This window comes from Portunus trituberculatus, chromosome 35, assembly GCF_017591435.1.
Source record: "Portunus trituberculatus isolate SZX2019 chromosome 35, ASM1759143v1, whole genome shotgun sequence".
NCBI lineage: Eukaryota > Metazoa > Arthropoda > Malacostraca > Decapoda > Portunidae > Portunus > Portunus trituberculatus.
This window is the reverse complement of record NC_059289.1, coordinates 16,757,415-16,775,269: the sequence shown is the minus strand read 5'-3', so window position 1 is coordinate 16,775,269 and position 17,855 is coordinate 16,757,415. Positions and strand designations below refer to the sequence as shown.

Here is a 17,855-nt window from a genome sequence, read left to right as displayed (position 1 = left end):
TTCTGCCAATTGCTCCTGCATTCTCTTAAAATCCATCCTGATACCCCATCAGGTCCCACAGCTTTTCTCACTTCTAAACTCCCCATCATGTTCTTGATCTCCTCCACCGTTACTTGAAACTCCTTCATAATCCCTTTCTGTTCCATTACCAGTGGTTTGTCAAAAGCAGTCTCCTTTGTGAATACCTTCCGAAAGCATCCATTCATAGCCTCTGCCATTTCCCTGGGATCTTCACTGTATACTCCATTTACTTCTAAACTTTCAATACTTTCTCTATTTTTGATGTTGTTGTTCACATGTCTGTAAAAAAGCCTTGGTTGGTCTTTACATTTATCAATTATATCCTTTTCTTGTTTCTTTCTTTCTTCTCTTCTAATCAACACATATTCATTTCTTGCTCTGTGTGTGTGTGTGTGTGTGTGTGTGTGTGTGTGTGTGTGTGTGTGTGTGTGTGTGTGTGTGCATTTACCTATTTGTGTATTACAGGGCCCGAGCTAAACTCTCTGTGTCCTGTCTTCTTGTCCATTCCTGTCATATCTCTCTTTCATCTGATTGACACACACCTCGTCAACGACATCACTACTCAGTTTATTCCACTTATCAATGCTACGATGCGGGAAACTGTATTTTCTCACATCATTTAGACAGATGTCCTTTATTAGCTTTTTTCCATGTCCTCGGAGATGATTACTTGTGGTTACCTTTATCAACTCTCTATCCAGTATGTCAATCTTGTTCACCAATTTATACATAGTTATCATGTCTCCTCTTGTTCTTCTCTCTTCTAATGTGATCAGCCCCAGCTTCCTCAGTCTTTCCTCATAGTCTAACTCCCTGAGTCCTGGTACCATTCTTGTTGCCAGCCTCTGTACCCTTTCTTCTTCACATTTTTCTTCATATGCGGTGACCAGACACATGCTGCATATTCTAGCTGGGGTCTTATTAAGGTACATAATATCTTCTTCATCATTCCTTCATTTAGGTAGTGGAATGCAAGGCCAATATTTTGAACCATGTTGTATGTTTTCCAAAAAATCTTGTTAATGTGCTTCTCTGGTGACAAGGTGTTTTGCACTGTTACTCCTAAGTCTTTTTCCTCATTGGTCTCTTTAATTTTCTCATCACCCAGCCTGTAATCCCTGTTTGGTCTGTATCTACTTCTTCCCATTTTCATAACATGGGTCTTGTCTATATTAAATTCCATCTGCCACTCCTTACTCCACTCATATATTTTATCAAGATCTTCCTGTAACTTGTTACAATCCTCCACATTCTTTACTCTCCTCATAATTTTAGTATCGTCCGCAAACATGTTCATGTAACTGTCAATTCCTACTGGCATATCATTAACATAAATCAAAAACATGATGGGACCCAGCACTGACCCTTGTGGAACTCCACTGGTTACCTTCTTCCACTCGGACTTCCTTCCTCTCACCACTGTTCTCATTTCTCTTCCCATTAAGTAATTTTCCATCCATTTTGCTAGTTTATCATTTACTCTTCCAATCATCTTTAGTTTCCACATCAGTCTATTGTGTGGTACTTTATCAAAGGCCTTTCTCAAGTCCAGGTAGATAGCATCCACCCATCCCTCTCTATGTTGTAGTATGTCAGTCACTCTTGAATAAAAATATAATAAACTGGATACACACGATCTTCCTTTTCTGAAACCAAACTGTCTTTCACTCAGAATATTTTCACTTTCTAGATACTCACTTCACTTAGCTTTAATTACTTCTTCACATACCTTGCACAATATACTAGTTAACGATACTGATCTATAATTTAGCGGTTCCATTCTACTATCATTCTTATATATAGGCACAATGTCAGCTCTTTTCCACTCTTTCGGGACTAATCCTGTTCGTATGGAGGTATCCACAATATCAAATACGGGGTTCAACAATTGATATAATGGCTTCACCACGCCCTGCCTCAGTCCCCTCTGGGAGGGACCATAAATGTCCCCAGGTCGGACTGCCCTCTGCTGTCGACCTTGGGTGTCTTGACACTTCATCTAATACTTTCACTATCAATTTCTGCAACATTCGTGGCCTTCGTTCTAATTTTCAATCTGTGGAACACCACCTCTCCTCTACTAAACCTCATCTTCTCTTCCTAACGAAACACAGTTGTCTGTGACTACTGACAGCAGCCCCTTTTCTGTTCCCTCCTACTTGCTCTATCCTCATTTTCAATCCAAAGCTGGATGTTGCGCATACGTGCGTAACGACACCACTTGCTCTCGTGCCCACAATCTTGAATCTTCAGAATTTTCTACCATCTGGCTAAGACTTCAATGTCACTCTCTAACTAAATTCATCTGTGCTGTATACCTCTCACCTAATTCCTCTGACTATGTAAAATTCTTTGACTATTTGACTTCCAAGGTGGAGCACATCTTATCTCACTTTCCTTTGCTGAGATCTCCATTTTAGGGATTTCAATGTTCACCACCAGCTTTGGCTTTCATCTTCTTTCACTGACCAACCTGGTGAACAAACCTTCAACTTTGCTATCCTTCATGACCTAGAGCAGCTAGTGAAGTTCCCTACCCGTATTCCTGACCGCCTTGGAGACACGCCCAACATTCTTGATCTTTTCCTAACCTCCAACCCTTCTGCTTACTCTGTTAAACTTTCCTCTCCGTTGGGCTCCTCCGACCACAATCTAATTTCCGTTACCAGTTCTATCACTCCAGTGCAGCCTCAGGACCCGCCTAAGCGGAGGTGCTTCTGGCATTTTAACTCTGCTAAGTGGAAGGAACTAAGGCAGTACTATTCTGATTTCCCTTGGGATGATTATTGTTTTCATGTCAGAGATCCTTCTCTTTGTGCCGAGCGCATAACAGAGGTGATTATCTCTGGCATGGAGCTATACATTCCTCATACTTTCTCTAACCCTAAAGCTAAAAAGCCTTGGTTTAACTCTGCTTGTTCTCGTGCTGTCAATGATAGAGGCGGCTCACAAACGGTTCCGTAGCCATCCAACTGCTGAAACTCATGCCCTATATATTTCTGCCCGTAATCATGCCAAATCTATTCTCCAACTTACTAAAACTCTTTCATCAATAGAAAATGTCAAAGTCTTTCCAATTCTAACTCCTCTCGAGATTTCTGGCATCTAGCCAATAATATCTCTAACAACTTTACTTCTTCGTCTTTCCTCCTTTACTTCATCCAGATGGCTCTACAGCTGTCTCTTCTTTTCTAAAGCTGAACTCTTCGCTCAAACCTTTGCTACCAACTCAACTTTGGATGATTCTGGGCATATTCCTCCTACTCCTCCACCCTCTGACTACTTCATCCCTAAAATTAAAATTCTTTATAAAGACGTTTTCCTGGCCCTCTCTGGCCTTGATTCTCGGAAGGCTTACGGTCCGGATGGAGTCCCTCCTGTTGTTCTCAAAACTGTGCTTCGAACTCGCTCACTGCCTGGTCAAACTCTTTCATCTGTGTCTCTCTACTTCTATTTATCCTTCTTGCTGGAAGTTTGCTCACATTCAACCTGTCCCTAAAAAGGTGACCACTCCAATCCTTCTAACTACCGCCCTATAGCTTTGATTTCCTGCCTTTCTAAAGCCTTTGAGTCTATCCTTAATAGGAAGATAATGAGGCATCTATCAGCTCACAACCTTCTCTCTGATTGCCAGTATGGTTTCCGTAAAGGCAGATCTACTGGTGATCTTCTTACTTTCCTAACTGAATCTTGGTCATCCTCTTTTAGGGACTTCGGTGAAACCTTTGCTGTCGGCCTTGACATATCGAAAGCCTTCGATAGAGTCTGGCACAAATCTTTAATTTCTAAACTACCCTCCTACGGATTCTATCCTTCTCTCTGTACCTTCATCTCCAGTTTCCTTTCCGATCGTTCTATTGCTGCTGTAGTAGACGGTCACTGTTCTTCCCTAAAACTATCAACAGTGGTGTTCCACAGGGTTCTGTCCTATCACCCACTCTCTTTCTATTATTCATCAATGATCTCCTAAATCTGACTCAATGCCCTATCCACTCCTATGCTGATGATACCACCCTGCATTATTCAACAGCGTTCAACAGACGCCCAACCCAACAACAATTAAATGACTCAAGGCGAGATGCTATAGGACGCCTAACTTCTGATCTTTCACTTGTTTCTGATTGGGGCAGAAAACCTGGTTTTGTTCAATGCCTCAAAACTCAATTTCTACAACTATCTACTCGACATAACCTTCCAGACAACTATCCTCTCTTCTTCAATAACACTCAACTTCCCTCTCCTCTACATTAAACACACTCGGTCTATCCTTCACTAAAAATCTAAACTGGAAATTTCACATCTCTACTCTTGCTAAATCAGCTTCCAAGAAGTTAGGTGTCCTATGGCGTCTTCGTCCATTTTCTCTCCTCCCAGCTGCTTGCTCTGTACAAGGGCCTTATCCGCCCGTGTATGGAGTATGGCTCTCATGTCTGGGGGATCCACACACAGCTTTACTAAACAAGGTGGAATCTAAAGCTTTTCGTCTTATCAACTCTTCTCCTCTAACTGACTGTCTTGATTCTTTAAGTCACCGCCGCAATGTTGCATCTTTATCTGTCTTCTACCGCTGTTTTCATGCTGTCTGCTCTTCTGAACTTGCTAACTGCATGCCTTCCCCCTCCTGCGGCCTCGCTGCACAAGACTCTCTACTTCTTCTCATCCCTATTCTGTCCATCTTCCTAATGCAAGAGTTAACCAGTATCTTCACTCCTTCATTCCCTACACTGGTAAACTCTGGAACTCTCTACCTGTGTCTGTATTTCCACCTGCCTATGACTTAAACTCTTTCAAAAGAGGAGTGTCAAGACACCTCTTACGTTAACTGGACCCTCCTTTTAGATTTTTTTTTTTCTCTTTCTACTTTCTTCTTAACAGGGCCTGGCAACCAGCAGGATTTTTTTTTTTCCAACACTTTGTTTGCCCTTGGCCAGTGCCCTTGTAATGTAAAAAAAAAAAAAAAAAAAATACCTTTTCTTTGTTCTTTTTGCTTCTTCACAATTTCTATTAAACCACTGTTTATTATTTAAAGTCCTCTTTCTGTGATATGGCACAAACTTTTTCACAGCAGAGTTATACAAATCCATAAATTTATCGTATTTCAATTGCATATCCCTTTCCTGGTATACCACGGACCAGTCAATTTCATTAAAGAACTCCCTTATATGGTTATAATTTGCCCTAGTATAATTTAATTTTTCCTTCCTGCGTTCCACAATCTTATTCGTGCTTAATTCTGTATCCAGCTCAAAGCTTAGAACATCATGATCGCTTTTCCCCAAGGGACTTTCATGTTCAATTTCCTCTTTTAGAGAGATTCCCCTGGTAAATACCAAATCCAACCTTGCTGCAACATCTTATCCCCTGCACCTTGTTGGTGATCTCACCCACTGTGTCATCAAGTTATTTGTTGCTACCTTTAACAATTCTTCTGCCCACTCACCACCGTTCACCATTTCGTAGTCTTCCCACACTATTTCTTTGCAATTAAAGTCTCCAACTATCATCACTCTATCCTTTCTGATGAGTTCTTGCTTCATTCTGTCTAGATTATTTCTCATCACCATTTGGTACTATTCATATTCCCAAGCACTGGTTCTGGGTGGTATGTATACTGTTATAATATTAATGTCCTCTTGCCATCTGTTATAAGCATACTTATCACTTCCTCATTTCTCTTACTACAGTTCACCTCCTTCACTATCAGATCTTCCTGAGTAAGAACCATTATACCACCACCCCCTTTATTTTTTCTATCATTTCTCCATACTTTGTAGTGTTTTACAACAAACCAGTCTAGCTTTATTTCGGGCCTTAGCTTTGTTTCCACTACACACATTATGTCCGGTTCGTTATTTCTTAGGTAATCCATACATTCTAGCCTCTTAGACAGAAATCCATCTATGTTCGTGTAAGTCATTTATTCCATTCCTAGTCTCATTCTTCCATGTAATGCCTATTCCGTCTGTTTTATGTACCACTTCTTTAGCCTCCCATTTCTCATCCTCCAAAAAAACTTGGTCTTTTCCTCCTCTGTTCTTTCGTCATTCCTCTCCTTCACTTCAGTTACAAGCTCCTTCATTTTCATTCACTCATCTTGTGACATATTTCTTCTTATGTAAATTGTTTTGGTTTCCTCAGAGTCCTTAAGTTTCCAAGCCCTCTTCAACAAGGCCTCTGCTGCCACCTGAGACTTTAATTTCAATTTTAATGGTCTATTCTTGCCTTCCTCAAAAGCTCCCAATCTCACACTTTCTTCTACCTCAGCATATATAGGTCCTCTTCTTCCACAGAGATCTTGTTTAGTAAAGACTTAATCTTGTCATTTTCCTTATCCCTCCTGTCCTGCCAGTTCCTGTTAGTTTCCTCCCGCAATCCTATTATGATCACACATTTTTTCTTTTCAGCAATATCTCTCACCACATACTCATTTTCCTTTAGTGCCTTTACCATTTTCCTCTGCGTAACCCCTTTATTTTCCTCTTCCTGCTTTATTACTATCTCCCTAAACGACCTTTGTACCTCCTGATGTTCATGGTTCACTTCTTTCATCCTGGTATCAATTAGATTAAGGCTTTCTTCCTTCCTCAAGTCCCCTTCAGATATTTTTATCTCCATTTCCATGAGTTTAGCCTTCATCTCTTCACATTGTTTCCTTAGTTGTTGGTTTTCTTTCTCCATCTCTACTTTTTCCTTCAATAGCTCTTTATTCGCTAACGTTAACAAATAGATCTCTTTTTTGAACGAATCATTCTCGGCTAGAACTCTATCCAGTTTTTCTTCTATTGACAAAATGTTTAGGAACTTACTTTTCAGTGCCTGGATTCTTGCATCCATATCAAGTTTCTCCAGTCCTTTTGGCATAGTAATAAAACCTTCAAAGTCTCTAGTTTGTCTAGACGCCATTTTTGTTATCGTCAGCTGATTACGGCCAGAACAATCACCGCCCACACTCTCCTCTCAGGGATCACTCTCCATATCCCTCACTTTCAACACTAAGGGACAGTAGTACATTAACAGGACACTAACTTAGAGTTACCCGGGCCCTGTAACACCATAGGTATTTTCCTTCCCGTCCGCAGCCGGAGACGAGCCATCCTCTCTCAGCGACGGCGACGCGCGCGCGTGTGTGTGTGTGTGTGTGTGTGTGTGTGTGTGTGTGTGTGTGTTGTATTCACCTAGTTGTAATTTTACAGAGCCTGGGTATCTTACTCGTGTGGCCCCGTCTCCATATCTACACACATCCAACCTTCCTTTAAAACTATGCACACTCCTCTCTGATACCACCTCCTCACTCAAACTATTCCACACCTTCACACATCTTTGTGGGAAACTATATTTCTTCACATCCTTCAAGCATATTCCCTTGGCTATCTTTTTACTATGCGATCTCGTAGTTCTGTTTAAATTTTCTTCTCTCAACATCATTTGCTCATTATCCACTTCATCCAGACCGTTCAACAGTTTATAAACCTGTATTAAATCTCCTCTTTCTCTTCTTTGTTCCAAGGTAAGCAAATTCATTTCTTTTAATCTCTCCTCATAGGTCATTTCTGCCAATTCCGGAACCATTTTTGTTGCCATTCTCTGCAATCTCTCCAACTTCCTTATATGCTTCTTTTTATAAGGGGACCAAACCACCCAGCATATTCCAATCTTGGTCTAATTACCGTACTAATTAATTTCTTCATCATATCTTTATCCATATAATGAAAGGCTAATGCAATATTTCTAATCAGATTATATATTTCTCCAAACATCTTGTCAATATGAGCCTCAAACTGCCCATGGTCTTGTATTATCACTCCCAAATCCTTTTCCTTTTCCACCTTTTTCAACACTACTCCTTCACCCATCTTATATGACCCTCTTGGCCATCTTCCACTCTTCTCCATTTCCATCACATGACTTTTGCTTAGATTAAATTCCATCTCCCACCTCTTGCTCCACTCCCAAATCCTATCCAGATCTGCCTGTAAAATTTCACAATCTTCTTCACTCTTCACACACCTACACAACTTCACATCATCCGCAAACAAATTAATATAACTGTTTACTCCCTCTGGCATATCATTAATATAGACAAGGAAAAGTATTGGTGCCAGCACTGAACCTTGTGGGACTCCACTCTCCACCACCAACCAGTCCGACTTTGCATCCCTTATTACCGTTCTCATCTCCCTCCATCTCAAGTAGTTTTCCATCCACTTTAACACTTTTCCCTTCAGTCCTCCATAAATCTCTAATTTCCATAGCAGTCTCATGTGAGGTACCTTGTCAAAAGCTTTTTTTAAATCCAAATATACACAGTCCATCCATCCTCTCTCTCTTGTATTTTGTCAACCACTCTTGAATAAAAGCTCAGTAGATTTGTTACACATGACCTCCCTTTCCTAAAGCCAAATTGATGATCCGATAATAACTTATGATCCTCCAGGAACCGTATCCAATATTTCTTTATCACCCTCTCACAAATCTTACCGACCACACTTGTTAAAGACACAGGTCTATAGTTAAGAGGCTCTTCCTTACTGCCTCCCTTATAAATGGGCACCACTTCAGCTCTTTTCCACTCTACTGGTACTTCCCTGTTTCTAATGAGCACCTTATAATATCATATAATGGATCAATCAATTCTTCTCTACATTCCTTCAATAATTTTCCTGAAACTTCATCTGGTCCCATCGCTTTATCATCTTTAAGTTCCTCCAACATTTTATATAACTCCTTTTAGGTATCTTAATGTCATCCATGTGCACATTTCCTTCTACATTCTGAGGCTTTACAAACATTGTTTCTTTAGTAAATACTTGTTGAAACCTATTATTTAGCAATTCCGCTATATTCTTAGGGTCATCTACTATCCCTTGCTCTCCTTTTAATCTTTCAATGGACTCTCTCTTTTAAGTTTACCATTTATGAACCTGTAAAACAATTTTGGATGTTCCTTACTCTTGTCTACAATATCTTTTCAAATTTTCTTTCTTCCTCCTCCTTACCCTCACATACTCATTTCTCGCCACTCTATAATTCTCCTTATTTAGTATATTCCTGCTCTTTTCCATCTTTTCCAAGCCACATCTCTTTTCTTTAGCCTTAACACAAGTTGCATTAAACCAATCCTTTCTTCCTTCCTCTCTCGGTTTATACTTTGGTACAAATTTCATAACTCCTTTATAATATTTCATAAAAATCTCATATTTTTTTGCACTTCTCTGATTTGTAACATCTCCTCCCAATCTAATGTTCTGAAATAATTTTTCAAACTTTCTGTGTCCATCTTTCTATAATTCAATCTACCACTCCTGTATGTCTCATCTTTCCTTCGCTGTGTTATTGCCATCTGCATTTCCATAACCACATGATCACTCTTCCCAAAGGACATTTGTATTGTATATCCCCACATAGGTACACTTCTCATGTTAACACCAAATCCAGTCTAGCCGGTTCATCATCTCCTCTATATCTAGTATTTTCTTTCACCCTCTGTTCCATCATATTTTCCATCATTAGATTAAGAATCTCTCTCCCATGCTTCCTCTCCAACACAACTTACTAGATTTTCCCAATCCACCTCCTTACAATTAAAATCTCCTACTAGTATCACCTTTCTTTTTCCAGTTAATACACTTTCCAAACTGTAAAGTATCCTTGATCATATTGTCGTATTCCCTTAATGTCCAAGAATTTGTTTTAGGAGGTACATAGGTCACCATGATTATTAATTCTTTTCCATCACTTTTTAACCTTATGCTTATCACTTCTGCGTTGTTCTTCCCATACCAAACCTTATCCACATTTATCTCCGTCATAATCATAAGTCCTCCTCCACCTTTACCCTCTCTATCCTTTCTCCATATATTATATTTATTATCCAAATTTACCTTTGTTTTTTTATATAATTTTGTCTCAGTCAAACACACTATATCAGGCTTCTCCACCATCATATAGTCTTGCAATTCCAATCTACTTGACAGTATCCCATCTATATTAGTATACATTACGGTCCACCCACTGCTCCCTCTAGAGGTTCCTCTGCATTCCTTTTCTCCACATACCACTTTCTGACTCTTTCTCCTATAACTCTCCAAAAACTTTTCTTTTCCTCTTCAGACCGTTCATCATTTTTCCTTCTCGCCTCTTCCAACAATTCCTTATATCTTCTCTCTTCCTCATTTCTATTTTTTCACAAACACCTCTTTACAACCTTCTACCTCTCTTAATTTTGATGTTCTATATAAGATATCCTCTGCAGATTGTTGTGAATTCAGTACTACTTTAATCAGTCTCCTTACTCCCTCCTTATATGGACCCAGTCTATGGATCTCTTCCACTTCTTCCTGTAGGTCTTTTTTTTCATCATCATTTAGATTTTTGAACAGATCTCTTACCGTTTTTAATTCTTCCTTAATTCTCTTAGGCTTATATGTTATATTTTGTTCTTTCATCCCAAATATTAACACACTCTTCTTCTTTTCTGCTATTTCTCTTATCAATGTTTCCTTATTCTTCATAACATTAACCAGTTCTTTGGACCTTTCTTTTTTGTCTTCATTCAACTTATCTTTAATTATTTCTTGCAATCCAACCATCTCTGCTTCCCTCGACTCAGTCCATTGTGTTTTCTTCAGTTCCCACTCCCTTTCAAACCTTTCATTCTGCTCACTGATCATTTCCTTAAAGTCATCTTTCTCCTTTACTAATCTCTCCATTTTCTCCTCCAACCGTCTCTTGTATTTTTCAACCTTCACTCTCAAGTGTGCATTCTCATCCATCAATCGTTTTTCATTTTCCTCCAGTCTCTTAACTCTTTCCTTCAAAGCCTTGGAATTCTCTATCCTGCTCCTCCTCACTCCTCTGAACTTTTAATTCCTTCACCAACTCCTCAAATCTCTTCTCCAACATTACCAGTCTACCTTGCATTGTTGCTCCTGTTGAAGATGGACTCATGTTTTGAATGGCCACTTTCGGTTTTGCTCCCTGGGCCTCATCGGCATATTTTGAATTTGGTAACTTATTTCTTACCAGTCTATCCATTTTATTTCACTCTTCCTGGGAGCATGTGGGTGTGTGATGGTGTGCACTGGGGGCTACTGGTAGCTACGGGCAGTCCACCACATTTCATGTGTGCATGTTTTCTTTCTTTTTTTTTTTTTCACCCTATTGTATCTATATTTCAGCAGCATCATTTGGTTCCTAAATTTGACACTGTTTTCTCTTACCAGGCTACCCTGCAGAAACTGCTTCCATCTCAGCTCAGCTATGAGGCCAGTGGACTTAAACGCCGTGATGCTTATGTGTTCTGGGTGACTGCTTCCACCACTGTTGGAGAAGGAGAGATGTCTGATCTTGTACACCTTAAGCTGTCCAACAAAGGTAACTGGCATTTTATCAGTTTAATGAAACCTATAAGTACCTGAAAAGAAATATTCCACTTTTACATTGTACAATTGACAGGAGACATTGCATTATAAGACATAATTATTACGAAAGTAAAATGACTTGGCTATCTCCAGTTTTCATATATAGTAGTATTGTGATTCACACTTTTTAACCATTTTGACTTCCCATAAATGTTAGGTAGCATTTGAAAATAATTAATCTTCATATTTTATTGACAAAAGTTTGTAGCTTTCTACTTTCATAATGTTTGTTACATCTTATGACGTAGATGTACATGAATGATAAATGTTCATGTGATGCATTTATTTCACTAATTGTTGAATAATGATGTTTACAGTACCTGCTAAGATTGCATCATTTGATGAAGAGTATTTGGCCACCTACAAGGAAGATGTGAAACTGCTGTGCCAAGTTGTTGGACTTCCCACTCCTGATATCAGGTACATTGTGTTGCAGCCACAGCATCACCTATTCACCTTCATTGATAAAAGGGATCCTTATGCTTTTATTTTACATCTGTTTTGTCTTCAGTATGCTCAAATGATGCTTGGAATTACTGGTGGCAGTACCAGGAGCCATAAGCCTCAGCAATTTCTACTATATTATGCTTGAAGACTCCATAGGCTTACTTGTAAAGCCTTATTTTTATCATATAGATTTTTTTTTCTCTTCAAAGGTTAAACAAAAACATAGTTATGATGTTAGAATGAAGCATACCAGTATATCACAGAATAAACAGTTTGTAATTGAATTTCATAAATTATTCTTATGTGACCCTTATGAGAACAGATATAATATGAGGGTTGAGCAGGTTTTATCCTTCCATCATTGCTTACCTAAGAAATATTCAATGCTTAAAGCAGTTCATTAATGCTTTTGACAGGTGGACAGTTCATGGAGAGCCCTTCACTCCCAACGACCGCATGCGCCTCCTCCCTGAGGGCTCCCTCCTCATCCGTCAAGTGTCTCGTGATGATGCTGGTGAATACACCTGCCATGTGGAGAACCCCTACGGCCAGGACACAATCACACACAAGCTGCTCATCCAGGGTGTGCATTCACTACTGCACTTCATGTTCTTCACCTCAATAGACCTTTACAGAAAGATTGCTAGAGAGACATTTGAATAGACTATGAAGTAGACTATATTATTGCTGCTTTTGCATAGAAGATCACATTAACATTATATTTTTATTTCCACCAAGAAGATCAAATATTGATGTTCATTTTGGAATAAATATCTTCATCTAGATTGTCTAATGATGGTTTTATTGAAACAATAAGAGATCATTCATTAAAATTTTTGAAATGCATGCAATTTTCTGAGTACCGAACAGTAGTTTTTATTGATTTTACTTTCATTCCTGACTATAGCTCCTCCCCATCCTCCGGAAATTACTCTCCAGTCAACAACCACAAACAGCATTGAAGTGAAGCTCAAGCCCTCTGTGATTGATGACACCACCCCTATCCATGGCTACACCATCTATTACAAACCAGAGTTCAGCAATGAGGAGAGTGTTCAGGTACCAGCTTCCACACGTACCTACACACTGGAGTCTTTGTGGTGTGGATCTCAGTATCAGATTTATGCTTCTGCCTACAACAAGTAAGTATTACTCTTTTATGATCATACACTAGCTAACCTTCTGTTATTGTGCCCCTCCGTTATCGCGCACTTATGAAAATCTGCAAAATTCAGTTTTAGTGCATCTGGAAAGTCGTTATCGCGCACGCATAGTTGTAGTAATAGTAATAGTAGTAATACGACCCATATCCCAACCACACACCGACAAATGTTTAGATGGGGGAAGGAGGAGGGGGAAAAAGATGAGGATCATGAGGATGGTTAATAATATATTACTATATATTATTAACCATGCCATTCATTTCAGATTGTCAAATGTTAATAAGCTACACCAGTATTAATCGTAGTAAATTTAGGGTAACTGGAAAATTTATTAGGAAAATTTTTGGGCTGAGGTACCAATTTATTTATTTTCTATCTATTCTTCACTTCCGTTATTACCTTTTCCGCCATTGCGCGGTTTTTGAGGCACCAATTTTGCATGATAACGGAGAGTTAGGTGCATATTAGCATGTGACTTTGAATTTCTACACTGTGAAGGAAAAAGCCTGTAAAGTTGAATGAAAGTTTGGAGTTGTGATCAGAAGGTCAGGTATTGATAGAGGAGGAGGAAAGGAAGGAGTAGCTTTATTGGTTAATGTTAAAAGAACTGCAATCTATTATAGAATTTAAGTTTTCATTACGACTAAAGTTGGTGAAGCTGAAATGTGTATGATAGTTGTAGGTTCTTGTTAGTGCATGTCAGCCTTGTGATGAGAACTGAGAAGGATGAAGAGGAAAGGAAAACTTCTTACATTAATGTTGATGATTTTGGAAGCTTCACAGTGAATTTCTACAGGACCTCCTTGGTGATAAAAAAAAAATGGCAAGCAACACCAGTTTGTATATTTATATACTGATGATGCATATGTCTCTCAGGATTGGAACAGGTGAATCCTCAGAAGTCCTGAACACCCGCACAAAAGGCAAGAAGCCAGAGGTTCCTGAAGTGCACCGCTTTGTGGAAGTTTCTTCATCATCTATTACTCTGCACCTGAATGCTTGGCAGGATGGTGGCTGCCCCATGAATTATTTTGTAGTTGAATACAAACCTAGGTAAGTGAGGTTTTATAAAACTGAACTACACCTTTGTTGGAAAATGTACCAATTTGTCATTCATTGTTATTCTTTTCATCTCTGAGTCAGTTTTATATACTGTATATATATATATGATTTTTAATTACTTTCCAGGCACCAAACTGAATGGATAATGGCCAGCAATCAAGTAAAGCCAACTGGAAACTATGCTATTATGGAGCTGACCCCAGCCACCTGGTACAACCTACGCATCTCTGCCCACAACAATGCTGGCTCTTCTGTAGCTGAATATGAATGTGCAACTCTTACTGTGACTGGAGGTAAGTTGATGGCTGTTACTGGAAATATCTCAGCATTCCTTAGCCAGGTTCATTAAGGAAAGAGCTGAGGTTTATTTAGATGAGAACGAAAAAGAAGGAAGTTATCATGAATCACATTGATTTAGCCAGTACCTTATGTATCAACATATCACCATGTCCATTACAAAAGAGTCATCAATAATGTCATATTGTGTTTACAACTGAAATGCAGACACAAAAAGGGTACAATGAGTTTAACTTAATGCTGTAAAAATATAAATATGTACACACACACACACACACACGGCCCGGTAGCTCAGTGGTTAGAGCGCTGGTTTCACAAGCCAGATGACCGGGGTTCGATTCCCCGGCCGGGTGTAGATATTTGGGTGTGTCTCCTTTCACGTGTAGCCCCTGTTCACCTAGCAGTGAGTAGGTACGGGATGTAAATCGAGGAGTTGTGACCTTGTTGTCCCGGTGTGTGGTGTGTGCCTGGTCTCAGACCTATCCGAAGATCGGAAACAATGAGCTCTGAGCTCGTTCCGTAGGGTAACGTCTGGCTGTCTCGTCAGAGACTGCAGCAGATCAAACAGTGAATTACACACACACACACACACACACACACACACACACACACACACACACACACACACACACACACACACACACACACAAACTAAGAGAGCAGATCCATGTTAACTTTAAATAGGAGGGATGAAATAGCTGGAGGAGAGACAGGAAGGATAAAGGGGAAGAAAGAGTGGTAATAATGGTTCATGATAATATATGTGTGGAGGATATGCAATTTGGAGAGGACCAAGTGGAAGTAATGGGAATAACAATCAAAACAGAGGAATTGAAGAAGAGAAAAATTGTAGTTACATATGTGTCACCTAAGACAAATACATGGGAAACTGAAAAACATAAAAATATACAAGGAGAGGTGATTAAGTGCCTAGATAACATGATAAGAAGATATAGAAGAATACTTTTAGTTGGAGACTTTAACTGCAAAAAAGTAGATTGGAGATGGAAGTAATGGATAATGCTGGGCAGTGGAGTGAGGAGTGAGGAAGTGTTACAGTTGACTATGGTTAATGCAGTGGATCAATGGGTGGAGGAGTCAACAAGGTACAGAGGGGAAGAAGAGTCATCGTTGCTTGACCTAGTATTCACAAAGAAACCAGAGCCCCCTCCAGTCATACAATACCTTAGTCCAATGGGAGGAAGTGATCATGTGACAATAGAGATGCAAATTCAAGATGAGGATGGGATAAGTTACAGAGATGACTACAAGGTGAACTAAAAGTGAGATTAGAGGAATGTGAGTAAGCAAGAGACATAAATCAAGATATGAAAGAGATGCAGGTGATAAAAAAAAAAAAATTATATACTAATGGCTACATGTTGCAACTACGAAGACTCCTTAAGGAGCCTTAAAAAAAAAGTACAGGATGGGGAAGATAAAGTTGAGAATGGAATGGATGAAAGTAAATTGGAGGAATTACAAAATGCATAGGAACAGGAAGAGGAAAAAATGAAATTTTCAGAGATAGTAAGGAAGTAAATTCAGGAAAAAAGACAAAGGACACTGTTGTACGAGTAAATAAGGAGAAAGAAGATCTAGTGAGGGATACAGTAGATAAGAGGAAAATTTTCTTAATTTTGGGGATGAAGAAAAAAAATTCCAAACAAGTTTGTGCAAGAGAAGAAAGAGAATTGGCCAAAACTTTTATCAAACAGGTCCAGGACAGCACTCAGGAGTTGGACCAGGAAGTGGAGGAAGTGATTAGGTTGGGAAGATTTAATGAAGGGGATAAGAGACCAATGAAAGTGAGAATGAAATCGCAGGTGGTGGGAGAGGAAATTATAAGAAAAGGAAACTCGCTGATGATACTGAATCTAAGGATATATGGATAAAAAGAGATAGGAATCTGGAAGAGAGAGAGAAGGAGACATTGCTAAGAAATGAGGTTAAGGAAAAAATGAGAAAAGGACGAGATCAAGAAAAGAATTTCTACTGCAGGGTTCTAGATATGAGACTAAAGAAGTGGTATATATGAAAGAAAGAGGAGGTCATGGAAGAGGCAAGAAATTAAGAGTGACATTAATATATATGGGTTGTTATCCAGCATGTTGGAGATAAGAGATTATTTGAAAGAAAAAAGACCAGATGTAATGTGCACAGTAGAGACAAAACTAAAAGAGGAGATCCATGTTAGCTTTAAAGAAGAGGGATATAATAGCTGGAGAAAAGACAGGAAGGGAAAAAGGGAGGAGGAATGCTAATAATGATTCATGATAATATATGTGTGCAGGAAGTGCAATATGGTGATGGTATGGTGGAAGTAATAGGAGTAACAATCAAAACAAAGGAATTGAAAAAAAAAGAAAATCAAAGTTACATATGAGGAACATAAAGATATGCAAAGAGAGGTGATTAAGTGCTTAGATAATATGATAAGAAGAGATAGAAGAATACTATTAGTAGGAGACTTTAACTGTGAAAGAGTAAACTGGAGAGAAATGGAAGTAATGGATAATGCTGGACAGTGGATTGAGGAGGTGTTACAGTTGACTATGGTTAATGCAGTGGATCAGTGGGTGGAGGAGTCAACAAGGTACAGAAGGGAAGAAGAAGCATTGTTGTTTAACCTAGTATTGACAAAGAAACCAGAGCCTCCTCCCAGCATACAATACCTTAGTTCAGTAGGAAGTGACCATGTGACATTAGAGTGGGAAATGCAGGAAGAGGATAGGATAAGATACAGAGAAGACTACAAAAGACAGAAATTGAATTATGCAAGAGCAGATTTTGAAAAGTTAAGAAAATTTTTTGCTGATATTGAATGGAGGAACATTATGAACAGAAGGACAATACAAGGGAGATATGAAATATTCCTACAGAAATATAATGAAGGAGTGAAGAAATACATACCTATCTATACAGTAAAGAAAAGTATACATGCTTGTTATAGTGCCAGATGTATAGAAGCTAAAAAGGCAAAAGAAAGAAAGAAACTCAAAAAGTAGAGAAATGACAGTAACTGACAGCAGTATAAGGACGTGAGAAATTAATATATTAGAGTAAGGAGAGAGGAAGAAAGAAACTTTGAGAAAGATGTGGTGCAAAAAGCGAAGATGAACCCAAGCTTTTCTACAAATTTATAAATGATAAGATGAAGAATAAGGAAACATTAGAAAAAAAATAAATAAGGATGGAAGACATACCAAATGGCATAGGAAATAAGTGAAACAAAACTGAGATCACTGAAGATGAGGATTTTGCAGAACCAAATAAATAGGACATTGCATTGACAAGGGTTGCTGGAAATCATAGTGCTCAAAGAAGATATTGGAAGATTACTAGATCATTTGAATTTGGATGTCAGAGAAGCAATGGGGCCTGGTGGTGTATCAGGCTAGGCACTAAAAGAATGTAAAGAGCAGCTGTTAGATCGGATTTAGGA

General features: G+C 38.9%; 1 protein-coding gene across 50 annotated transcripts in view; it reads left to right on the top strand.

Moving 5' to 3' along the window:
- Window positions 1–17,855, top strand: part of LOC123513214 (Down syndrome cell adhesion molecule-like protein Dscam2) — a 424,526-nt gene that overhangs the window by 314,195 nt on the left and 92,476 nt on the right. For all 50 annotated transcript variants that reach the window (XM_045270251.1, XM_045270253.1, XM_045270254.1 and 47 more), the window contains 6 exons: window positions 11,244–11,394; window positions 11,759–11,861; window positions 12,305–12,471; window positions 12,796–13,030; window positions 13,928–14,104; window positions 14,240–14,406. In XM_045270251.1, the coding sequence (XP_045126186.1) occupies window positions 11,244–11,394; window positions 11,759–11,861; window positions 12,305–12,471; window positions 12,796–13,030; window positions 13,928–14,104; window positions 14,240–14,406 (1,000 nt within the window). The remainder of the gene's footprint in view (window positions 1–11,243; window positions 11,395–11,758; window positions 11,862–12,304; window positions 12,472–12,795; window positions 13,031–13,927; window positions 14,105–14,239; window positions 14,407–17,855) is intronic.